This window comes from Caretta caretta, chromosome 6 (assembly GCF_965140235.1).
Source record: "Caretta caretta isolate rCarCar2 chromosome 6, rCarCar1.hap1, whole genome shotgun sequence".
Lineage (NCBI taxonomy): Eukaryota > Metazoa > Chordata > Testudines > Cheloniidae > Caretta > Caretta caretta.
Window position 1 is genome coordinate 19,890,837 of NC_134211.1, and position 25,768 is coordinate 19,916,604.

A 25,768-nucleotide genomic window follows, 5' to 3' on the forward strand; every position below is an offset into this window, starting at 1 on the left:
AGGGGCGGATGGCTCTTTGTTCCCATCCTAATTCTCACTGGGGCAGGGAATAAAGAGGGTCAGACTCCCTGTGGTGTGTACCACTGCCCATTACTGGACGGGATCGGTCAGGCCAGCCCCAGTATGTATCGCTTTGCAAAGCTCTCGCCCTCTGTTGCCTAGGGGCTTGCAAAGAGAAGATGTCACTGCCACTTGAGCGCTAAGCAGTAGGCACAGTGCATACCATGGATGAATCTGCTGGATCTTTACTGCTTACCTTCCCCCTGCCCAAACTTGGCAACGTACTTAAGCACGGGCCTACCTTTTAAGCACATGGGGAGAATCCCACTGAAATCAAAGCTTGAAGTAAGGCCTGTGTTTAAATACCTTATTGAATCAGGGCCCGAATGAGCTGTGGGGGAAAGGATCTGTTCAGTGCCCAGCCAGTAGAGGGCTTCTGAATCCCCAGCATCAGGTACAGGAAAAGGAAGCAACATCCAGAAATATCGGGGGATGAGCAGCAGTTTGGAGCCAGAGGTTATGTGGGAGCAGGGAGTGTCACCAGCTGAGGCTGCTTGCTTAGTATCACTTGTTTAGCGCGGGCACGGTGCAATGCACCCAATAGTTGCAGTCCCTGCCCGCAAGAGCTTGCGATGTGAAGGAAAGCCATGCAGAGGACAGAAAGCACTGGGAGAACCAGCAATGACTGTCCTTTCAGTGTGACTTCGGTTTTAGCCACCTCTCTCCTCCTTCAGTGTCTTGAGAGCCTCATGTCAGGAGGATGGGAAGCACCGAGGGTACCGGCATGGCAGACAGCTTGGGCACGGCGTACTGGGCACCGCAGTGAAACATGTCGGTTCTGGGAGTGACCTAGCTGTCTGTGGTGCAGAAAAGCAGCAGGGCATTTCTTGTTTTTATGCTACAGAAAGGTGGCTGGAAAGAGAATCTGTGGGAGAACGGTTCTTGGGTGGAGGAATCTGCAGGGAAGTGACCAAGCACCAGATGGAGTAATGGAACACCCAGCCGCTAATGAATTACACCATGGGAGTGACATGGACTCAGATCTCTGGCCGGCCAGTCTGCATGCAAGCCTCTCCCAGCAAGGGCAGAGCGACTATCTGAGGAACAAGAGCGTTCAGAGAGTGCCACAGAGGCGAGGCAGCACACAAAGCTGCCTCTAAGCCCGGCTCCTTCTGGTGCTGTCTCCTGGAAACAGGGCAGCTCTAGAGTGAGCGTGGCTCACCCTGACAGCAAGGAGCAGAGTGAGGCTCGCAGCCCCCTCCCCTGGCATGTGCTATTTCTTTGCTTCCACCCCTGCACCACAGTCACTCCTCTTCGTATACCATGACCTCACCCTGCCGGGAATGGAAGTGGCAGGGGTCACCATTAGGCGGCTGGGAAGGGAGCCTCTGCACTTCCCAGGCCATCCCTCCCTGTCTCTAAGACTCCATCCAGGAGGAGGGATGAGTAGCCCCCATCCCAGCCGAGGGCCATGTGCTCAAGGCCCTGAGGGATGGCAAAGAGTTTGCAGGGAAGCAAGGCTGGATATCAGGGTGGTGAGTGACTAGAATCGGGGCCCGGGGGTGTGTGGATGGAGACAGCTTGGGGGAAGGGGGAGAGCTTGTAGGATAGTGGCCACCCCTTTACAGAGTGGGTGGGGTTTCTGTCTCTGGGGTGGTGTGTGTGTTCATTTTGAGAGGATGCTTTGACAGTGCCAGTATCCTTCTCTCCCTGTTGATTGGGCGGTTAAATCACGGGCCAGTGGATTTGTCTGTAGAGCAGGCAATTTAATCTCATTCTAGTCCTGATGCCTGGAGACTGTGCAGCCTTCATCTCTGACCCGTAGTGCCTTTCCAGCCCCCTCCCCCACTTTCTCCCTCTGTTTCTTTGCTCTCACTCGCTTGCTCTCGGCTCTCTAAAGCTTTCGTTCCTACCTCGAAACTCTCTGTTTCTGGCTCTTCACCCCCCTTCACGCTGGTCTCTGTTTCCTGTGGCTCTCTGCGGCCCTGGGCGGGTCTCCCAGGCTGTGACTTCTTCAGCCTCATGATCTCTTTGTACAGGTGCTGCCCCAACAGCTCTGATTTGCAGAGTCTCTCCTTCAAGACCTGCATCTCCTTTTAAAAAAGGAAACCTGTAAATGCCAAAGCCAACCACTTGGGGCCATACTCCCTGCTGGCAGCACCCCCAGCAGCCCTGGTTTCAGCACCTATGCTGCTGTGTGACTCTCATTCTTATCCTGGGACACTTCACTCCCTCACCGTCGATATTTGCCCCGTTTCCCAGCTGTTGGAATGAGCCTGGATGGTGGCGGTCAAATTGGCCTCAGGCCTGTAATGACACCCGCCCCAGGCTGGGCTGTCAGCAGGGGTTGAACCTACTACCTCCAAAGCCCGAGCCACTACCACAAACACACTGTCCTGCAGCTCACTCAGAAGGAGAAAGGAGATGGACCAGTGGTCTGGCCAATGAAAGGTCAGTCCCAAAAGATATAGTCTGTGCTCCGCATGTAGCCTTAGTGGTGGATGGGTGTATTGATTACTGATTAATCTCTTAGACTGCAGCAGTGCGCTCCTAGGGTCTCTTAATACGAATAATATTCCCGATGTTGTAGCCCTCAGGAGACTGAATCTTTAACCAATGCAGTCTGAGAGGTTAATCAGTAATCAGTACACCCATCCATCAGTTCACACTAGCCAGGCTGCCGGTAAGAACCCCCGCATCCCACTCACCTGAGGGTCTTGGACTAGACTGAACATCCAGGGCACAGTCCATCTTGTCACAGCTCCCTCCATATTTTCTTACGTTCAGTCTATAATAGCTGTAATGGCCTCAGAGCAGAGCATTGCATGAGCCCTGTTGTTAACCATGACAACAGCTACTTACACTGGACAGTCAGTGCACTGATGTGGTTGTTGTTTAAATGTATTTGGGTGTCGGAGCCAGTTTCTGCTGGACTGACTCTGTATTTGTTTGTAGTTCTTATCGGTGAATATTGGCCTGTCAGCCGCTCAGCAGATGTGGCACGGATGCCACTGGACCTCATTTTGCCCATTAAATGCCCGCGCCTGCCTCTTTCAGAACTGATCTCTCTGTTCACACTTATAAAACATTTGTATAAGGTATGTCTGCATGCTACATAGGCCTGTCGAGTCTGCACCTAAAACTTAGGTCAACACCTATTTACGTTGCTCGGGGGTGTGAAAAATTCAGACATGGTTAATCTGACCCAAACCCCAATGTAGACCGCGCTAGGCTAACAGAAGAATTCTTCCATCAACTTAACTGCGAGGTGGATTTACTACAGACAGAAGAACCCCTCCCTCGCTGGAGTAAGTGTCTACACTACAGCAGCACGGTTGCTGTGTGGCAGCTGTGCCACTAGAGTGTTTCTAGTGTAGACGTAGCCTTAGCCCTGAGAATCACAGGCGATTTTGTTCTGTTATCCAGCTCCACAGTTCTTTCGCTACCTCTATTGCTTGTGGGGTGCCCAAGCCCCGGCTAGCCTGGTCTGTCCGGGTGTGTCTACACTGCAAAAATTCCCTGTGGCACCAAGTCTCAGAGCCTGCCTGGGTCAACTGACTGGTCTCGCAGGGTTTGGAGTGCCCGGGCTAAAAATAGCAATGTGGAAGTTCCCGCTCTGGGTGATGTCCAGGGTCTGAGATCCTCCCCCCTTGCTGGGTTTCAGTGACTTACCCTCATATGGAGCTCCTTTTCAGCCTGCAGTTCAGAGCTCAGTCTGTCTATTTCCTTTTGAAGATGCTCTGGCTGGTCTCTTTTGGTTTGGTACCTACAGAAACCCACAAGATCATTACACTTCTCTGTCCAATTCCAAACCATGTTCAGAGATATCTCAATACAATAGACATGTTTCAGACATTTTAGAGACAACCACAGTGCTTGGTGCCTTATAAATGCCTAGACAGACAGCTAACCCTAATTTCCTCTGTTTCCATGTGTGTTTGTGTGTTTGTGTGTGTGTGTTTCTGCTTGCCTTATTGCCAGAGGATGAATGAAATGAGGTCACAAGAATTACCATCATTGTCTTCTTTTCAGTTTCTACCTACACTGCCTTTCCATCCCCTGGGCAAGACTGGATAGGGACTCCCTTTCGAATGCATCAACATTGCTCATGGGTTAGTACTATGATCTTTACATCAGCAATATGATCAATATGTTCATTACACTCCTGAACCCCTTCCAGCTCCCCCATCCTCTTCCACTCGTAGCCGTAAAGCAGTTTGTACCAATTGTACGTGAACTTTTCCTGATGGGGGTGGAATCACTGGGGACTGAAACCCCCGTCCCTCCTAACTAGTTTTGTGACACATTAACCAAGTTATGCCAAGCCAATTTAAATGCCTGGTGTCCTTATTTTGAAAACTCTGGAGCAATAACAGAAGCTCAGGAGGCCCCAGCATAAAAAGGCCACCCAGAAAGGGAGGAGCAAGAATCCTCAAAAGTTATGTACCTGAGGCAACTTGTGTGCAGAGGCTGAGGCGGATAGTCTGTCTCTAATTATTAACATAGTGGATTTGGGAGGAGTTTTATTATAGTTATGCTGCTGTTTATCGTTTACAGGAACACCCATTTTCTTTTCAACTTTTCCCCATTTAAAATGTTACATTGCAGTAGGAGGATGAGAGATATAGCACAGTGGTTCTCAACCTGGGTGAGCGTACCCCTGGGGTACACAGAGGTCTTCCAGGGGGTACATCAACTCATCTAGATATTTGCCTAGTTTTACAAGAGGCTACAGAAAAAGCACTAGTGAAGTCAGTACAAACTAAAATTTCATACAGACAAAGTATGCCATTTTTCAGTTCTAGTGTGCTGGGACACTTTTGTATTTTTATGTCAGATTTTGTAAGCTAGTAGTTTTTAAGTGAGGTAAAACTTGGGGTACACAAGACAAATCAGACTCCTGAAAGGGGTACAGGAGTTTGGAAAGGTTGAGAACCACCTCAGTGGCAGAGCATTTAACTGCAGATCCAGCTTCAAATCCAGATGCCCTCTCAAAGCAAGATGAGTGATCGTGGAGAGGCTATGCACTCTGACTGGCTCTTTTTGCCACCACCACCCCCATCCCATTCTGAGCACGCAGGATCTGGACCTCCAATCCGTGTTATGCAAGTAACTAGTATGCAATTAACTGGAGCATCAACACATGCAGTCAGATGGGGCCAGATCAGGGCTCCCGATTAGCAGTTAAGTGATAGGCTCTTACTGTAAGTGATGTGCCTGGGTATATAGACATTGTCGCTGGTGGCCCATGAAGCTGAGGTGGAAGGGCTGCCTGTGAGCTCTCTGATCAGGTACCAGGAAGCTTGCCATGTTAACAGGAGATGAAGCCTGAGCACTATCTCCTCTGGGAAGGCTGGGAGCCACACAGGGCTTCCGCCCCTTGCTGGTTGTGACTTGTGTCTTCTTGACATCACCTCTGATGTGTTGATGTCACGACTGGTCAGACAGCTTGCCTTTCCGATGGGAACATTGCTCCCAGGCAGGATGTGCTCGTTCTTGGCTTTGAGTGCAGTGCGCATGTGATTCAACACGGGTTTTTCTGTGGTATGTTCTTTAAATGCAGGAAACCCAGAGTTGTCGGAGGAGAGAGAGGAAACCAAAAGGATCTGAGGGGTCAAGTCAGCATTTGGAAGCAAAGCCAAAACCACAAGAGTGTGTGTGTGTGTGTGTGAGTCTTCCCTTGTGTGTGCATGTGCGCACGTGCCTGTTGAAGCAGCAAACATCCCTCTGAGGAAATACTCTGGCAACACAGACCATCCAAGTGCCAGCTGTGATCCCAAGGATGAAAAGGTGAGTGGAAGTACATCAGATTGAGGTTCAGCCAACAGGACCCCAGTCAGGTCCGACTCAGCCTTTGCCAACTCCAGGAGCTGAACTGGAATGCACAAAAGGCTCACCAAATCTGCTTTGAAGAGGGAAGCTCTTTGCAGGCTCTTGTCTCCCACAGCCAGGCTTAGAGATCATTGTAATAACACAGCAAACAGCAGCAGAAAGGCTGTGCTAATCTCCCTCCCTTCAATTTCTTTTGCAGGCACCAGAGACTCGATTTAACTTGCCCCATGCAGTCATTTACATATGTTCAGAGTCAGTGCAAAGTGGGTATAAAAGCACAAGCAAATCTGAATGGTAACACAACACACCCACTTGGAGCAGGTGTCAATGACTACACAAGGTGCGAGACAGGGGAGAATTAGGACTTAGGGGCTTTACAAAGGTGAAGCTGACCCTAAATGTGCCTTGTTCTGTTGAGGTGTTTGTACCGTGTTCATCCCTGCAGTATCTGAGCACCGGTGATGCGGCTCCAGTTAAATAGCAGCCCCAGAGCGTGAGAACTATACCCACAACCATCACTTGTCAGCACCACTTCAGGCAAGCAGGAACACATGTGACTTACGTCAAAGGCCAGTTTGTAACACAGAACAGCTCATGCAGCTATGCTGTGGAGTTGAATTCTGGACATTCATGCAAGAACTTTTCTGGGATGAGCAGTGATCTAAGGACAGCAGTGACTGCAGTACCATCATTGCTCCTTGCTCGTGGCAGTATGGTCATTGCTCCCCTGGCCTATCCAGAAGGATCCCATAGGCCCTTCTCTGGAGCCCTAAGTGATTTAGGATATATAAGGCCAGATCCTCAGCTGATGTAAACTGTCATAGCTTCCTTGATTTCAGTGGCTGAGGAGCTGGCCCATATAGGTGTGTCATATAATGTATACATATGGGTTCCTAGGATACAGGGAGGATTTTTTTTAATAGGCATGGTGGCTGTTCTCTGCCACATACAATTTATTCATGTTCTGGATCATGGAGCTTGAATGGCTGTTTATATTTCCACTGCCTCCCTTTCAGAAGGAGCGCAGCCTTGTTTGCACTGTGATTCATAGGCAGACCCATGATGTAGAACACTCTCCCCCGTGCCCTGAGCTCACCGGATTTCCCGGTGGCATGAACTTTGCGCCAGAAAGCAGGCTTTCAAATCAATGGCACCAGCAGGAGCGGGATCCTCTTTTCAGTGGGTTTCCCAAAAATCTTTCATCTTCCCATCACAGGCTGCACCAAAACCAAAGTTCCATTTTGTGTTTATCTTGCAGAGAAATCTCAGAGCTGCCTGGCTTTTTTCCCCCTAGGGATTGTGTCTATTTGAGCAAAGAGCCTTTGCTTTTGTTCTAGTCTTGTTTTGGGCTGGTGCTGTGCGCAGTTCCTTTCCGCAGTCACAACACTTTCTTTCACTCTGGTCTATATCCCAGTGAGATGATTCTTGGCTAAACTCTTCAGCATTAAAGGCCAGACTTTCAAAAGTGCTCAGCACCCAAAATCAGGACGGGTGCTGAGCTCTTTTGAAAATTGGACCCTAATTGTGGGTGCTGACATCCTGGAAATCTGTCCCCACCAGCTTGCTCCTGCTTCTATTGACTTTAATGGAAGCAAGATCAGGTCTAAGCAAATTGAGACCTTGACACACATTACCACCAGTTTGCAGAGTCTTGCATCCATCTAGTAGCTGGATTTGCTTCAAGGGTTTGATTTTCAGAGCTGCCGAGCATCTATGGCTCCACTTGGCTTCAGTAGGAGGTGTGGGTGCTCAACACCTCTGAAAATCAGTGCCAGGGTGTACGTATTCTGCATGTTACCATGGCTCATCATCCGAAGACAGCTGCTGTACTTGGGGAGCCAACAGAAGCTGGGCTAAGCTTTCTCATCCTCACTGGAAGAGACTCTCTATCTATGTTAGAGTGACTTTATTCTTTTCCTGGGCTGCAGAAACTGAAGTAGCCAGTCCAAGTAGCTGTGTCATCACCAATTAAGGAGCTAGGGCCTGAAATCTGGAGGTGCCATGGAAATAAGGCAGTGTCCTAATTTGACAAATATGCATGATATCATTTGCATAAATTCTCTGTTCTCCCTCCTTCCCCAAAGATTTGCTCCCTTGAATTCTCCCCTGTGCCGCTCTCTTTGACCCTCTTCCCTCATTTCTGCTTTCCCGCAGCCCCCTGCAATCTATGGCAACCCTCTCCATCAATCATGTTTCCTTATACTCTCTCCACCCTACAGTGTGCGCCCTGATTCTAGAGACTAGGCCTAGAGCGTGAGCCTCAACGCACTTGTGACCATTGTAAATCAGGGCCCAAAAAATCGTGAGATTCACTTCAAAATCATGAGTGTAAAATAATACCAATACATTTTGAGGCAGGTGTCCTGTGGCAAAAGTAGTCTGTGATCATGCATTGAAGATTGTAGTATAACGCATACACACACAAGAGGGGTGTATCCTAACTTTTGAGCACCAGACTTTGCAACCTTAATAATGTTGTTTGACTGTCGTTTTTATGGAGGCAATGTAGATACATAATGGTGAGTTGGGCCTTTTCACACAGGCAGATTCCCCTCCTTTTGCCAGTCTTTGTGTTGTCACTCAGTGGGACTTTGTCACATTTCCCACCAGTGTCTGACCTCAACCCCTTGTTTTCTGCTGCTCACCTCGTCGGGGTTGCACTCACTCTCTGCCTCATGCTCACTAGCTCCTGCAAAATGAAGGAGAGTCGGGAAGTTGGCTCCTTCTGAGTGGCGCATCTCAGCCCCTGGATTTCCAGGTCCCTCTGATGCAGCAACAAGCGCAGGACATGGGTGTCGTCCTTCTTCTGCAGGACCTTCGGCTGCACAGGAGGGGCTCTGCAATGGAACCAAAGGATATATATTCCATTAAAATGATAATGATCCAAACCCATGCTCAGATCATGGGGAGGTTCAAACATTCTGTGCATCTCTAGAATACGGGCCACTTATTCAAGTGGCTCATTAAGGATTTAGGAATCTAACTTTAGTCATCTGGTTTTGAAAAGCTTGGCCATGGTACTTTTCATGCATATTGAATTGAACAAAGGATGGGATGGGTAAACATTATCACCCAGTTTTATAGAGGATGAAACAGGGGCAAAGAGAGGTGAAGTGACAAGCCCAAGATCACACAGTAAGTCAGTGGCAGAGCAGGAAATAGAATGCAAGTTCCTTTCAGTCTGGTGCCCTATCAGCATCTGAGTGAAATCTCTGGATGAAGGGTGAGAGGGCTGGATTCTATGTTTCATTATAGTCCATTGGGCCAGGGTGTAAATTCAGGACTGGTATACTTCCCACAGTGCACAGTGGCGTGCATGCCCATGGGTGTCAGTAGGAGCTTTTCACAGTGATCAAGCAGAGAATATGGCCTCTGTGTAGTAACTAAACCGTTCGTGCTTATTTATCATTTGTTTAGTGCCTTATCATCCCATTCATCACTGAATGAGACAATCTGCTCCCACTGCTACTTCTGTCCTTTGTGTCTCTTCCTTCCCCATCCTCCTCCTTCTGTTTATCTCCCTCTTCCTGGTCTTATTAAACTTCCTCTGCTCTTTTCTCTGCATTTCCTTCCCTTGAAGCAACTCCCCATTTCCTCCTGTGGGCTTCCCTCCCGCCACACCCTCCAACTCCCATTTCAGGGCACTAAAATGAACAGTGATTCAATAGTTTGTGTGGAAACTGAAACATCAACATTTGGGTTTTACAACGGATACTCCGATTAGATTAATAGGTGACTAGGGAATTCACACAGCTGAGTCATTGTTTCAGGCTATCTGCAGATTCAGGCGGCCATCCCGGCATCACCTGCACTCAGGATACACTTGCACAATTACCTTTGCAGCTATGAAGGCTAGAAACTTTTTAGATTATCTGAGTGTCCTGCAAACTATATAAACACAGCGTGTGGACTGTCTATCTGACACTGCTGCCTGGAACCTTCCTGAAGTTTGCCCATCACTACCTCTTACTATTCACTGTTGCAGTTTACAAGGAGACAAACCTTTTGAGACACATAAGTGCTGCTTTAGGTGGACAGGCAACAGCTGGAAAATAAAGGGGCTCAGGAGCTCTGGGGATATGATGCTGAAGGTCACGAAGGCAGCCCCAGAAAATAAACAGTAATAAACAGCAAGGGGAAAATGTAATGTGTGGGGTGGATTTTCCTCCTCACTCCCTGCCTCTTGGAATATTTTCCTAGAATCACCTTGACCAGGCAATACAATAAAACTCTGTTTTCCTGGTGCTCCTCACTTTCCGCAAAAACGACAGGAAAACGTCCTCCTGTGGTACCCGACTTCCCACACTCTTCCCCCTTGCCCATCGGCATGCAGTGCCCATGCATCTGTAATGTCACCACCTCACTGACAGTATCTGATGCACAGGGCCCTTTCCCCTAGAGGTGTCCAGGCATCCGGCGCCTCTGTAATGTTTCCTCCCTACATTCAGGTGTAACCCACCACTCTGGGTGTGTCATGTGTCCTCTCTCTGTGTCTGATCCACAGAGTTTAACCACCTGCCACCGCTCCTGGCTAGGAGGATTCATCTTTTAGTTCAAGGAGTAGAGGCCTGAGCCAAAGGTCCTGGGTTTAAACTCTGCTGTAAACAGATGGGGCTACTACTACACAGGTACTTGTTGTACAGGCCTCTTCACCCCTCTGATTCTGTAACGTCTCTTCCACATGCACATGTATCTGGTGACAGGCCCTTTTCCTATGGCAGTGCCTATGAACCTAGTGCCTCTGCAATGTCCCCTCCCTGCTGCCCAGACTCTGACCCCCTTGGCTGGCAGTACCCGTTCACCCAGTGGCTCTGTAACATTTTGCTCTCATGTGCCTCTGTCTGTTCCACAGACCACTTTCCGATAGGCTGGAATTGCCTATATACATGGTACCTCGCTAAGGTCCCCTCCCTACTTGCAGGTACCGGTTGTCTCTCTTATCCGCACAGAACCAGCTTTTCAGCAGCCTGGATTACTTGTTGGCTTATTTATTTATTTATCTACTTGTTTTTCCCTTCAGAGCCATTCTTTACTCCCCATATGTTATAATAATTACAAGTGATAAGTTAACAGCTGGTCGGCTATTCTGGGCTCAGCAGAGCCGCCCGCCTCTTCCTTCCCTCCCTCCCACAGCTCTGGGTCAGCTTTTTGGCTCCAGCAATCAGGGATTCCTGTGATTTCTTAGACCCCTAAGAATCGGAGCTTTTCCTCAAACACCATCTGTCTTCCCCTCTCCCTCCCTCCCTCTCGCCATACGGCAAAGTGGTGATTTTGTGATTGTGACATCCATCTGTTGCCATGGAAAAGACTGAAATAGCAAAGGAATGTGACTCCCCTTGCTAGGAGGCCACAAAAAGAGATAGTGAAGGGTATTTTTTCCCCCGTTGGCATCAGTGTCCTTCAGCGTCAGTGATGATAACTGAGGGCCAAGCAATAATCCCATGACAGGTGTACGATACCAGGAGTGATTCTGATTGGGAGCTGTCTCCTGGGCCTTGCACCTCACTTTCTTGACCTGTCGTTAGAGATTTCAAACAAGCAGGTCAAAACAGTCTAAAGCCGTGTGCCCCTGGCATTCTAGTGGGGAATCCCCATCAGTGCCCCCAGACCGACCCAGTCCAAACACAATTGCTGACAAGATGATGACATTCCTTTGTTATCCAGTCTCTTTCCCCCATGGAGCCCCTGAGCCACCTTGGCCTAGTACGCAGCTGCTATTGCTCCACTCTCAGAAACTCATGCTAAGACCATCCCAGGAATCAAGTGTCAGGAGCTACTCTCCCACCAGTAGGTGGGTCATTTCAGAAATCCACCACCTTGGGAACATTGTCCCAAAGGACATTCAGGGAGCTGGTCTTTTGTGGCACAGAAAGGAGCACAATCACCGGTAAACATATTCTCTTTTGAGGGGATCTTCTAGAATCCCTCATTTACTCCCCTCCAGGCCATCATAGAATCTTGGCTCGTCTACATGAGAAGTGCTACAGCGGCGCAGCTGCACCGCAGCTGGTGACGATGCTCTATGCCGACGGGAGAGTATAATAGAACCACCTCTGCAAGAGGCGGTAGCTATGTCGGCGGGAGGAGCTCTCCCGCTGTCCACACTGGTGCTTAGGTTGGTGTAACTTACGTTGTTCAGTGGGGTGGCCTGTTCACACCTCTGAGTGACATAAATTATATTGACATAACCTGTAGTGTAGACAAGCCCTTAGAAATGTAGGCCTGGAAGGGACCTCGAGAGATCATCTTGTCCTTCCCCCTGTGCTGAAGCAGGACCAAATAAATATAGACCATCCCGGACAGGTGTCCAACCTGTTCTTAAAAACCTCCAATGATGGGGTTTCCACAACCTCCCTTGGAAGCCTATTCCAGTGCTTAAGTTTTTAACTCTAAGGGTAGTTTTTCCTAATATCTAACCTAAATCTCCCTTGCTGCAGATTAAGCTGATTACTTCTTCTCCTTCCTTCCTAGACATGGAGAACCATTGATTGCCGTCTTCTTTCTAACAGCCTTTAATATTTGAAAACTGTTACCAGGTCCTCCCTGTCTTCTTTTCTCAGAACTAAACGTATCCAGTATTTTTAACCTTTCCTCATGGGTCAGGTTTTCTACACCTCTTAATATTTTTGTTGCTGTCCTCTGGACTCTCTCCAACTTGTCCACATCTTTCCTAAAGTGTGCCGCCCAGAACTGGACACAGTGCTCCAGCTGAGGTCTCACTAGTGCCAAGTAGAGTGGGATAATTACATCCTGTATTAACAAGACTCCTGTTAATACACCCCAGAATTATATTAGCCTTTTTCACAAGTGCATCTCATTGCTGACTCATGTACAATCTGTGATCCACTCTAATCCCAAGATCCTTTTTGGCAACATTTGCTACCTAGCCAGTTATTTGTGCATTTGATTTTTCCTTCCTGAATGGTTACAAAATTCACTATTATTGATGACATTTTGGGTTACAAATCAATTATTTAATGGTCATCAGCTGACTTCCCTTTGTGCATATTGCTGTCCACCTCACCCCAGCCTAAGCCAGCACAAGGTTACAAAACTGCCCTACTAGAGACTCTGAAACAGAAAATCAGATTTAAGAGTGAAGCTTGCAGCAGTCCATTTGCCTAATTCAAAGATGGGTATGAGAAAACCATGTGAGCAGTTCTAGTTCCAGGAGCTATTGGGGCATAAATGTGAATGAGATCCCTGCCTACTTTGCTATTCCTCGAGAAAAGAGAGGGAGACACGGACATTGTTGCATAAGGATTTCTGTACAAACCTGCAATGATATGGAGATGAGCTCTATTTGGCTTATGTTGTGGCTTGAAGCAGTTTGCACCTGTGTGGGAGATACCCTGATGCACTTTCTATGCAAAGGGATCTCCTTTAAGAGTTAACATTATAGATGTACAAACTAGAAAGACCAGCTTGGTGCTACTAGATCCAAGAGGTAGCAAGGTTGAATGGCTCGAGCATCGACCAAGAACCAGGCACTTCGGAGTTCCAGCCCTGCCTCTGCCATTGAGTCATTATGTTGTCTAAAGTGATTTGCACAACATCTCTGGGGATAATACTTTGCAAATGTATTGAGAGGAGGAGCTGGCTGATATGTGTACAGTGCTTTGGGAATGTAACATACAATGTAAATTTTTAGCAGTAGTATTCTCTTAGTTTTAGCACCATGTGCTATGCAGGTATGGATGCTAGACAGGGTCACATGTTCTCTGAGCCATTTGAGAGTGGAAAGCTATCAGAAATATCTTGTGAGGGTTAACCATTGTTCAATGACGCTCCTGCTGGCTAATTAGTGGCCGCATCATTGTTCCCTTTAGACTCCACCCTTGCTCTCAGCTAGACTAGAGCTGTGTTAGGTGTATGGCCCAGGAAGTGATAAAGGGCCTTTGTAGCGGTGCCATCTGAAATCATGTGATGTCCAGGTTTCCTTACTTTCACACAGACCAGGTAGAGTTCTCTCTTATGGAAGGTGCTGCACATTATGGGTACTCTTATGCAAATGACTTGCTAACATTCTGCATCTGGAGGGAAATGCCAGTGAGCTTGCCTGCTTTTCAAAACCCTCCAGAAACCACGCCTTCAAATTAATAGTGGAAATAAACTCAGGCATGTAAATCCACTACATTGGTTCTCATTTACATGCCTTGCTACAAGGTAACAAGGTGGAGTTTGCTAACAGTGACCAGCAATTTATTTTAATAGCAATCCCCTGGGCCCAATTTTCACACCAGGGGCTTGAGAGAGCACCTACATCCCACATTAGAGGATTCTAATTGGTGCTTGACACCAGCTGTGTAAAAAGGGGACTTACCTGCATGCTGTGTATCTGAATGCAGGACTGCCAGTCCTAGTAAAGCCCCAATTTTGAAAATTGTATTCCATGTGTTAAATAGAACGGGCAAGTGGTAGGAAATGAGAGCCATGAGAAGAGAGAGGTTTTTGTGGTAGGACATGGTATTGGGACTCAAGAAAATCTGGATTCTATTCTTTTCTCTGCCTCAGAGTTTTGAGCGGTCTTCGGTATGTCCTTTCACCTCTCAGAGTGTCAATTTAGCCCCTCTAAAATAGGGACAATACTTACTTCCCACACAAGATTTGTGAAGCTGCATTAATCGATGGATGTAAAGGGCTTTCAGCTCTTCAGAGGATGCTATACAAAGGGGGTGTTATGCTGATGGCACACTTGAAAACTTAGCCGCAAAGTGAGTGCATTGATACGTACTTGGGCTGTTGCTCGGGGGCTACAGAAAGAATCCCATAGCAGCTGGTGCCATCTTCTCCCTGGCCCACATCCTCTCTGGCAGGCTGCATGCTGCTCTCAGTGTCTACGGGAGGAGCCTGGTTGCAGAAGGTGTCTTCTCCCAGACCCTCACTCCTATTGGAGTGATGTCTGTGCAGGTTGTCCTCTTTCTGTGTTTCTCCCATGGTTCTAGGATCATCTTCAGGCAGCAAAGGCAAATTCTCTGGAGCCCTCCTGGGAAAGGAGAAATAATTGTAATGAAGTGGGTTTTAGCCCACGAAAGCTTATGCCCAAATAAATGTCTCTAAGGTGCCACAAGGACTCATCATTGTTTTTGTGTATAGAGAGTGTCTGTTCCTCCCAAGCGAGCCAAATGATGCCCTTCCTTCTTTCCCTCTCATCAGGGACCTCTCCGACATCAGAAAATGACCCTCCAGCTCTCACCTCCACTGATGTACATTATTATTAGCCCCACCTGCTACCACTTGCTTACCATAGGGCCTTAGTCATGAGGAGTAAGACTTTATAAGTAATTCCACTGGGATAGATTGTGCCTTTAAGCACAGCCCCAATCAAGGAGCGCTACATAAGCTACCCCAACCAAGAATAACCCCAGGCGGCATCATGCCCGAGACATAATTCCTTGCTCCAGGAGAAAGAGGGATGAGGAGTAGGCTGTACCAGCAGCAAACTTCAACACCCCCTTTCCGGCTCAGCTCCACTAGTTGGTGCATTTGGTGGGGGGACTCCCATTCCTCGCCCCTTCCTGCATGCTCCCTGCTCCCTTGCTTTAGATGGGAAGTAGAGCCCAGTGCTGGACTATTTTAAATTCTTCTCCCATCCCACTCCCACTATTATGGCAGCGGGTCCTGCGGGCCCCACGGGATCCTGGTCCCACTGCAGGGCTCTACACTTGTCCTGGGCAGGGCTCTAATGTGAAGTAAAGTGGGAGCTGAGTGCCTGTTTGCTCCTGGGCACCCATGTAGCCCACACAAGGATTTATGGGGGTGGGGAGGGTTAAGAACATAAGAATGGCCTTACTGGGTCAGACCAAAGGTCCATCTAGCCCAGTATCCTGTCTTCCGACAGTGGCCAGTGCCAGATGCCCCAGAGGGACACCTTAGTCTTTTTACTCCCCTGCATGGGTCTGTAGTCCAAGGGCTTGCCTGCACTTAAAACGCTGCCGCACAGCGTAAGTACTCCACCCCCTGCAGAGGCAGTAGCTAGGTTGGTGAGAGAATTCATCCATTGCCCTAGTGCTGTCTATACTGGGGGGGGGTTAATAAAAGATTAACCGTTTCCGCCTTATTGTATGTGCGGTGTTTGATGTCATCGATAATTGTGTATGTGATTCAACAGTACATTACTCCAGTTTTACACTAGCATTTTCCCCGATAGAACTGATGTGAAGCTGAAGTCATGCCGCATTGGATCACACACTGTGTGTGCAAATAAAGTGCTTATGAAAGGTACTGGAGACTGAAGTCCTCTATCCACAGAACAGATGCAGCATGGATAGGGTGACCAGATGTCCTGTTTTTATAGGGACAGTCCCATTTTTGGGGACTTTTTCTTATATAGGCACTTATTACCCCCACCCCCTGTCCCGTTTTTTCACAGTTGCTCGCTGGTCACCCTAGGCATGGACAATGAGAGTGCAAACCTTCCCCACGCTGCTCTGTTAACAGGCCTCAGCTTTGATGTGGGAAACCTCTTGTAAAGTGTCCATGGCTCATTCAGTCCCCAGCCTCCCTGCTGAGACTGCCAGCCAGGGTACTAACTGACTTCCGTTTGTGATGTGGACACCTGTCCACTAGGAATTGGACTGACAGTATCAGACTCATTTCACATATGGGCCACCCAACAGAGAAATTGAACTGCCCAAACTAGGGGCAAGGTTGGGTTGAGACGAGGGTCAGAAACATGGGAGGGAAAGATGGTTGATGAGTACAAAATACATAGGTAAGTGGATCTAGTACACACAAGGAAGAAGAGAGCTCCTATTGTGTGGATAGCGCTTCCAATTTTGTGGACACAATCCATAGCATTTGGACCTGGTCTATAGAAAAAACAATTTAGTTAAATTGATGCAGTCCCCTAGTGCATTCAGTTATGTCAGTAGAAACATGGTTATTTCAGTATAACTTGTTTTGATTAAACACTTCTCTGTCGACATAACTGCATTTCTGCTAGGGGGCTGCCCTGATTTAATTAATCAGTGAATAAACTGAATGTAGGTGAGGCCTTAGATGTCTAAGTGCTATGATTTGTGCCTGTAATTAATAGTGGGTGAAAAATTGGGCCTATAAAAATAGAGGCTGTTTTTAGATCAGGCTCATAATGCTTCCAGAGAGGTCTGTGTTCTAAAATAGGTCAGTCCCTGCATGTATGGCAGCAGACGGAACAGGTGCAACCTATGGTTTTCTACCTCTCTGTTGTACATCAGACCTCTAAGAGTCTGGGATTAATGACACCAAGACCTGGTCTACGCTTAAAAATTTTGCTGGCATAGCTATGTCGGGTAGGAATGTGAAAAAACTCACACCCCTGTCCACAAGAGCCCTAGGGTATGCCTACGCTTACCATTTAAAGTGCAAAAAGTCCCTTTTTTACACTAAAACAGCGGGAGTGTCTACACTTGTTAATGACTTTTTGCAGTGAAACTCAGAAGTTTCATCGCAAAAAGAAAACCACCTTCACGAGAGGCATATAGCTCTTACTGCTGTTCTTTTTGTGCTGCTGTGAAAGTGAAGACACGTTCTACCAGCGTAAACCCCCTTTGGCCTCTGAAGGATATCCCACAGTTCCAAAAGTGGCCACTCTGGCCAGCATCTCTGCTGCTCTGCTGCACGGAGGTCCGCCCCTCCCCCTGTAAGCCCCGGGAAGTTTGAAACTCCCTTTCCGTTAGAGTGACCAGATGTCCCGATTTTATAGGGACAGTCCCGATTTTGGGGGCTTTTTCTTATATAGGCACCTATTACCCCCCACCACTCCCATCCCGATTTTTTAACACTTGCTATCTGGTCACCCTACTTTCCGTTTGCTTGTAGATGTGGCAGGGAAAGCAGCCAGACAGCAGGCGGTTTTTTAAAAAATGCCATGGAAGAAACCAGGAAGTAATAGGGCTGCTGGGACATGCTAGGGCAGCACGGAGCACTGAGCAGGGACCCAGAATGCCTTCCTCTCACCCCCCCCTTCCCACAAGACTTATCGAGAGAGCTGCACTGTGGGATAGCTGCCCTACAGCGCTGCTCTCATCGGGGATGGAAGTGCTGCTGGTGAAAACACTCTGACTCCTGAAGAATTGAGTGGGTACACAAACCAGAGTTCTACTTTCGCCGGTTCTCTATCACTGGTGAAATTCACAGCGCAAAAACTCTGTAAGTGTAGACATAGTCCTAGTCGAGACACAGTTATACCAGCAAAACAGTCCTTTTGCTGGTGTAGCTTATTTCGTTCGGGGAACTGGGATAAGCGATACTGGCAAAAGAACTCTTGCTAAAATAAGCTGCATCTCCGCTAGGAGTTTTTGCCTGGATAGCTGTACCAGTATAGCTGTACTGCCAAACCCTTTCTAATACAGACAGGACCTAAGACTTGAGTTGTGCTGATGCTCCTTTACTAGGGATCTATATCCTGACCTTGTAGAGGAATGGACCCTGTTGATACATAGGCCTCTTTCCAGTCAGTTCAGAGCTGTGTGTCTGGAGCTGTGTGTCTTGCCTTAGGCTTTGTCTACACCGGCACTTTGTCGGCAAAACTTTTGTCGTTTAGGGGTGTTTAAAAAACACACACACCCCTGAACGACAAAAGTTTTACTGACGAAAAGCGCGGGTCTGAACAGCGCTTTGTCGGCAGGAGCGCTCGCCCGCTGACAAACAGCAGCTACGCTGCGTGGCTTTTAGCGGCACAGCTGTAGCAGGACACCTGTGTCACTAAAAGCTTCGTAGTGTAGCCATACCCTTCAATGAAGTCTTAAAAGAATTTAGTCAAAGCAGCCAAATGCATGGTGGAGATAGCAGCGCATGCGAGACCGTATCTCACAGCCAGTTCACCTGGGAATCTGCACCCACTCATTAAATGATGCTCTTTTCTTGCTGAGCTCTGCTGAAAAGCTCAACAAAGATATAAAGCTCCTGCTCCTTGTCTCTCAACTTTTGCTCAACTCTCTCCATTTCCTAGTCCCATCCCACATTAGGAGCTTATAAATGACTTTCCCTTCCCTGGGCTTCATGTTTTCCCACCTGTTTTTCACTGTGCGCCCTCTCTTTTTCAAAACGAGAGAGCTGTGCGTCTAACCAGAGGAGGCCTGGAGGCTTTTCTAAAGATATGTAATGGCATCGTTCCCTTCTAAACCTGAAATGCCCAGAATATGGAGATTGTTTCCCTTGGCCTGTTTTCCAGGTCATCCAATTTCTCCTCAGAGCTGCTCATCCCCTCAGATCATGGAAGACAAATCCCCCTTTATGCCACTTGTATCACCAGCTACTTTTAGTAGCTCATTTTCTAAGTAAGACATTTGGGATTTAACATGAGAGCCCTCATCTCTGAGGGAATGTGTGTCTATTAAAATGCCTGGTTTTTTTCTCTCAGTTGCTATCTCCTGTGCTAAGCTCTGCATCCCACTGTCCTAGGGAGGAGGAGATTGCTTAAGCAAGTGAGTCTTTGGCCTCTTATGTATTTAGACATCTGAATCCATCTGTGGCAATCCAAAAAATATCTGGGCAGTGTTTTTTGGTGTGCTTTTTTTTAACTTTTTGAATTTTTGTGATTGATGGGGTGTATACACCTCACGTGGACAGCAAAAAGGTTACTGGGAGCCCAAAGGCTCAGCTAGCTCACTCGTGGCATCTGGAGGGTGCATTAGGTACAGTTTGTTTAGCAGACCCAGCTGGGTAGGAGCTGGGTCATCCCATAAAGGGAGGCACTCAAAGCAGCGAGGGCAAGAAGGCCTTGGGAGCCTCTCCTGAGAAGAAAAGGAGTACTTGTGGCACCTTAGAGACTAACCAATTTATTTGAGCATAAGCTTTCGTGAGCTACAGCTCACTTCATCGGAGAAGGGAGCTCTGCCAAAGAGCCAGGGACGGCAGAGACACTGAGAAGCAACAGGAGTAGCCTGAGTCCCTCTGGCGGGTCTTGACCAAGGAGCAAGACCCCAGGCAGGTAGCCCTGTGGGTTGGTGCTCTGGAAGAGGAGCATGGAGCTGGGGAGAAGCCAGAGAGACTGAAAGCTGAAGCGTAGGATGGTCTGGGTGGCTTACGTCATGTGTGGTTCTGTTTGGGGCTTTTCTGCAGGTGAGCCCCAGGGAGTGGTCTGGGAATCCCCTGTTCTGAAAGAGCCCTGGAGGGGATGGAACCTGCGTTGGTGACTAGTGCAGTGCAGGGCATTGATACTCCGGAAGGGCTGGATGGTAGCGTGACCTGGCCTGAGGGCCATATCATCACGCTAGGCCATAGGAGTCCAGGGGAGGTGGAAGTGTTGCCATGCTGGGCCTCACTGTGAGAGGGCGCTCTGGGATGGTGAGTTTGTCTCATTGTAGTTAATGAGATATGAAAACACTGATGAATAATAAGATCAAATTTCACTTGAGGAGAGCCGACATCAAGCTGTCATCATCTCCCAGGCAGCATGTGACCCTCAATATGCCTTTCCTCTTCGGCCTGTCATTTTAATTGAAACACACCCACTCTCCAGCTCCATGTGTAGGTGGCAGTAACTAACACTCCCAAAGTTTTGTCCCCGTGTGCACTGGATCTTGTGTAAAGACTGGGATGGATTCTTCTTGAGGGGGAAGGAGAATCGGTCTCTCTCGGTCATGAATACAGAGCGGGCAGGTGGTGGTGGTCGGATCTTTCTGGGACATTACACTTTCCAGTCTGGGCGTTCGTGGAAGAGCTCATTACTGGTTCAAAGCAATGCCGTGCCAGGTCATTGCCTGTGACCGAAGATCAAACAAGTTCTGCTGTGGAGCTCTGTCGGCACAGCCAGTGCGGGAGGGTGAGAGCGAGCATCGCTGCTCAGGATCCTGGCTGCGTGGTGTGCTATGTGCACGGTGTTTGTTGCCCAGTGAGAAGACACAGGGAGGGGGTGGGAAGCCTCGAGGCTTGTGTCCCTTTGCTCTTTGGTTGGGATCCGAAATGCTCTGCGCAGTGCACCTTCTGCTTGCTTAGCATTAAAGCTGTGAAGAGCCTCTGCTGGACTGTAATTATTACAACAGGGTCCACACAAGTTGGCAGACTCCACCAGGCTCTGCTTTAGTGGAGGTTTTTGGAGAAAGGCTCCGGCCAATCAGCTGGAACCTGTAGGATTGTGGGTGTAGGGAGGGAAGAAGTAGGGGCTGGTGGGCAGCTTTTTCCCCCTCTGGAAGACACAAAGCCCCTTACAAAGAACATGAGACCCTATTTTGAGGCACTGAGCCCTACCCCTACAAAGTAGAAGGGTTAGCTTATGGCTTATACAAGAGTAAACGGTATAGGGTACCTTGCCATCCCATTAAAGTCAGTAACATTTAATTGAAAAGGTAAAAAAGGTAAAAATGGAATCAGCCACTTTTGCTGAATACTTTACGGTCTCCACAGTCTGACCCAGGGCAGGGCCATGCTTTGTGGGCTAGTGCGTAAATACATAAGTACACACAGAGCTGTCATGAGCTTTTGTCACACTGCAGATTCCTTTGTACCTGCACTCATCTTTGGTCAACTAAGGTTATGCTTTCACTGCCAAAAAGGTGAGTTTTTTGGAGTGGGATAAACAGTTTCCTTGCTGTAAAATCTTAGTGGAGACAGGCACCTGTCGTGTTTACCACAAGATGGCTAAGGGAGGTCAGCACTACACGCCTACCTGGGTTGACCTCACCTAGTCTACCTCATAGTAACACTACAGTTCCTCATCCCCACAGGGTTTTTGCCTGTTAAGGGTATGTCTTCACTAGCAACGTTAAAGCATGTACTGTGTAATCGCGGCACCAGCGCTGGGAGAAACCACCCCCATGAGGGGTGAAGCTACCAGGGCTGGGAGTGCAGCTCCCAGTGCTGGTGCACTGTCTACACTGCCCCTTTACAGCACTGAAACTTGCAGCGCGCAGGGGGGTGTTTTTTCACACCCCTGAGCAAGACAGTTGCAGTGTGGTAAAATGGCAGTGTAGACCAGGCCTGAGTTAACCTGTGGTAAAAGCACACCTTTTTGTAGCAGTGAAGACAAAGCCTTAGGTGATAATGGGGTTCTTTGTTCCAATCTCTTCCCTTGGGAGCATGCCTTAAGGGGCTAAACCACAATTAGCCTGACCTTTAAAAGACAGATATGTGTAGAAACTAGGAATGAGATGTTTCGCCCTGTGCCTTTGGCATCAAAGGATGGGAATTATTTTATGGCCTTGTCTACAGCAGCAATTTTAGGGCAATCTCCTACCACTGGGATTAAGAGTGGGAGAGTGACAAGCCACTGTCCTTTTTACCATCATGTTATCTAGACCTGATCTGTGCAAGACAACATGGAGATAAAAATGCCTGCATCAAGACTACACTATTATTGTTATTGATTTCTTTATTTGTATGGTGGTAGCACCAATGTGCCCTGCTCCATGTGCTAGCCCTCTCACCCTCCCAAATACCATTGTTAAGGGAAAGATAGGAGATCTCCCTAAAATTGCCAGTGTAGATGTACCCATCAGGCAGTCCCTGATCTTAAGATAAACTCATGATGGGCTCTCTGATGTTTTATCACTGTTTGCTCACCTCTGTTGTGTGCCGATACTGGCCTCATATAGTTATTTCATTGTCTAGTTTAAAGAAAAGGGTAAGGATTTAATTGCACTGAGCTAGGGAGGTTTGAAAGAGCCCTGTGTAATCCACTCTTTGTATCACTGTGGTGTGGGGTATGCTAAGTGGCTTAATTGCTCCGAGATTTGTGCATGCCCTCTGAAGCGCTGATTTATAATCATTCTTGGGATCTTAAAAATGTTTTACAAAGAGTTGCAAGGGTTCTTACTCCCATTTCACAATTGGAGAAACTGAGGCACGGAGCCATGAAGGTCAACATTTTCTAAAGGACCGCTGATTTTTGCCCCAAAGCTGAAGGTATCTCAAATTATTGACGACTTCTGAAAATTTGGAGGCAGGTGACTTGTGCAAAATAACACTACAAGTTAGTCAGCAAAAGACCCCAAGTCTCTAATTCTGTGTGTCTGATTTCCTTTGCACTTACACTAGTGTAAATTAGGAGTAGCTCTGTTGACGTCAGCACTTGAGACTTGAGCCATTTGGTATGGGAGAGAAATAGATGAAGAAGTGTCTGTTGCTTGACCCCTTCGTGTGGCTTTGTTGTATTTTAGAATTTGAGAAGTTTTAACTGCTGGCCCTTATGGAGTAAGGCTTATTGTGAGTGTCTGATGTTCCTGTTCTTCACTTTCCTTGGGATAATTTTCCTGGGCTTCACTAAATCAACATCAGAATTACATCAGCTATTGCATTTTTAATTGGATTAGTCCACTACCACTAATTGGATTAGTCCCTACCATAAAAAGAAAAGGAGGACTTGTGGTACCTTAGAGACTAACAAATTTGAGCATAAGCTTTCGTGAGCTACAGCTCACTTCATCGGATGCATGCAGTGGAAAATACAGTGGGGAGATTTTATATACACAGAGAACATGAAACAATGGGTGTTACCATACACACTGTAAGGAGAGTGATCAGGTAAGGTGAGCTATTACCAGAGGAGAGAAAAAAAACCTTTTGTAGTGATAATCAAGGTTGGCCATTTCCAGCAGTTGACAAGAATGTGTGAGGAATAGTGTGTGTGGGGGGGAAATAAACATGGGAAATAGTTTTACTTTGTGTAATGACACATCCACTCCCAGGCTTTATTCAAGCCTAATGTAATGATGTCCAGTTTGCAAATTAATTCCAATTCAGCAGTCTCTCGTTGGAGTCTGTTTTTGAAGTTTATTTGTTGAAGAATTGCGACTTTTAGGTCTGTAATTGAGTGACCAGAGAGAGTGAAGTGTTCTCCAACTGGTTTTTGAATGTTTATAATTCCTGACATCTGATTTGTGTCCATTTATTCTTTTACGTAGAGACTCTCTGGTTTGGCCAATGTACATGGCAGAGGGGTGTTGCTGGCACATGACGGCATATATCACATCGGTAGATGTGCAGGTGAACGACCCTCTGATAGTGTGGCTGATGTGATTAGGCCCTATGATGGTGTCCCCTGAATAGATATGTGGACATAGTTGGCAACGGGCTTTGTTGCAAGGATAGGTTCCTGGGTTAGTGTTTTTGTTGTGTGGTTGCTGGTGAGTATTTGCTTCAGGTTGGGGGGCTGTCTGTAAGCAAGGACTGGCCTGTCTCCCAAGATCTGTGAGAGTGATGGGTCGTCCTTCAGGATAGGTTGTAGATCCTTGATGATGCGTTGGAGAGGTTTTAGTTGGGGGCTGAAGGTGATGACTAGTGGCGTTCTGTTATTTTTTTTGTTGGGCCTTTCCAACTACTACAAGGACAATACAATACAAGGCAATACCAGGAGCTGGAGTACCGATGCGAAGCGCAGTCAGGAAAGTAACAAATGCTTTCCTCATGGATTGTATTTTCTAAATGGACAACCCACCTAATTCTCAATTACTGAGGGACAATCTCTACTCATTGATATATTTTGCTTTCCACAACCAAATCTCTGCACAACTTTTCATGAGTGATGTACCTGAGTATTCGTATTGTTAAATCTATCCACCTAAATTTGGGTTATTGCTGGTTATGTACTCTATGGATCATATGATTTTTAAAAACCTATCTTTGTATTTGTGGATAATCTAAGCACTATACCCAGATGTACAGACACTCTTTTCCCAACCTATGTATTATATACTTTTTTAATATTAGCTTTAATAAAATTTTATTGGACCAACTTCTGTTGGTGGAAGAGGGAGAAGCTTTGAGCTACACAGAGCTCTTATTCCAGTCTGGGAAAGGAACTCAGTGTATCACAGCTAACTACAAGATGGAACAGATTGTTCAACATAAATAGTTATCACATAGTTCAAGGGACCATTCAAGATGAAGTGGCCTGTGAACACCTCTGCTGTCTATGTGTGACCTTGCAGACAGGTGTATCCTATAGGGGTGAGACAAGGAAAAGGAGTTAATTTCCTGTCCTGCATCCCCTCCGCCCCCCATTGTTATCACTTTCTGCCTCTGTACTTACCCATCCATTCTTTATCTGGCTCTTCACACCAGCTCCAAAGAGTTACTGTTATAGGTTGATCTGCAATTAAGAAGAGAAGAAATCTTTGTTAGCAGGTAGGAACCATATTACCTCAGTGAAGTCAATTAGATCATGGAAGGACCTGCCAAGTGAAACCCTACAACTGAAAGCCTCTTGGGATATGGCTACACAGTAAAGAAAAACCTGTGGCTGCCCTGGACTTGGGCTTGTGGGGCTCGGGTTGTGGGGCTGTTTCATTACTGCGTAGACTTCTAGGCTCAGGCTGCTGCCCTCCACCTCACAGGGTCCTACAACCTGGGTCCCAGCCTGAGCTGGGAAGTCAACATAGCAATGAAACAGCCCCACAGCCCGAGTCCTGTGAGCCTGAGTCATCTGGCACAGGCTAGCTACAAGTATCTAGTTGCTGTGTAGACATACCCTTGAGGAGGCAAATTCTCTGTCTACACTAGAAGTTTGCACTGATGTAGCTACTAACCTGGTCCAAATGCCTACGGTAGATGTGCTGAACTGGTGCAATTTACTCTGATAAGTTACAGGAAAGTAAGGGGGCGGGGGCATGAAGTGAGTGAGCTGTGATAATTGAGAACAGCCGAGTTGCCCTATTGGAGAAGGCAATTAGTCTGTCTGCTCCGGTTACTTCAGAAAAGATGACTCTTCTCCCCATAATGTACCTGGCCTGTTCGTGGCCTGCAGGTTTGTCAGGGTAACTCTTGAGGGAAGAGGTGATGAAACTTCCTTTTCAGATCCAGGACATCTCATTTAATTAATGAAGGAACGTTGTCTCTTGTACTTGTGGGAGTAGGAAAGGGTGTATTTCATGATTCCCTGTATTTTCTGACTTTAGTGAAGACGCTACTACACCGATGGGAGAGCTTCTCCTGTCGGCAGACTTAGCTACTGTCTCTTGTGGGGTGGATTATGTCAACAGGAAAAGTTCTCCCCTTGACATAACCCTCCAGGTAG

General features: G+C 47.4%; 1 protein-coding gene across 1 annotated transcript in view; it reads right to left on the reverse strand.

The window, feature by feature from the left end:
* The window catches only part of LMNTD2 (lamin tail domain containing 2), a 47,999-nt gene extending 32,905 nt beyond the window's left edge, over positions 1-15,094 (reverse strand). The window contains exons 1-5 of the mRNA XM_048853118.2: positions 15,078-15,094; positions 14,567-14,818; positions 8,478-8,669; positions 3,673-3,766; positions 1,914-2,093 (exon numbers count right to left, since the gene is read on the reverse strand). Of these exons, the coding sequence (XP_048709075.2) occupies positions 1,914-2,093; positions 3,673-3,766; positions 8,478-8,669; positions 14,567-14,818; positions 15,078-15,094 (735 nt within the window). The remainder of the gene's footprint in view (positions 1-1,913; positions 2,094-3,672; positions 3,767-8,477; positions 8,670-14,566; positions 14,819-15,077) is intronic.
* Between the last annotated feature and the right edge of the window lie 10,674 nt (positions 15,095-25,768).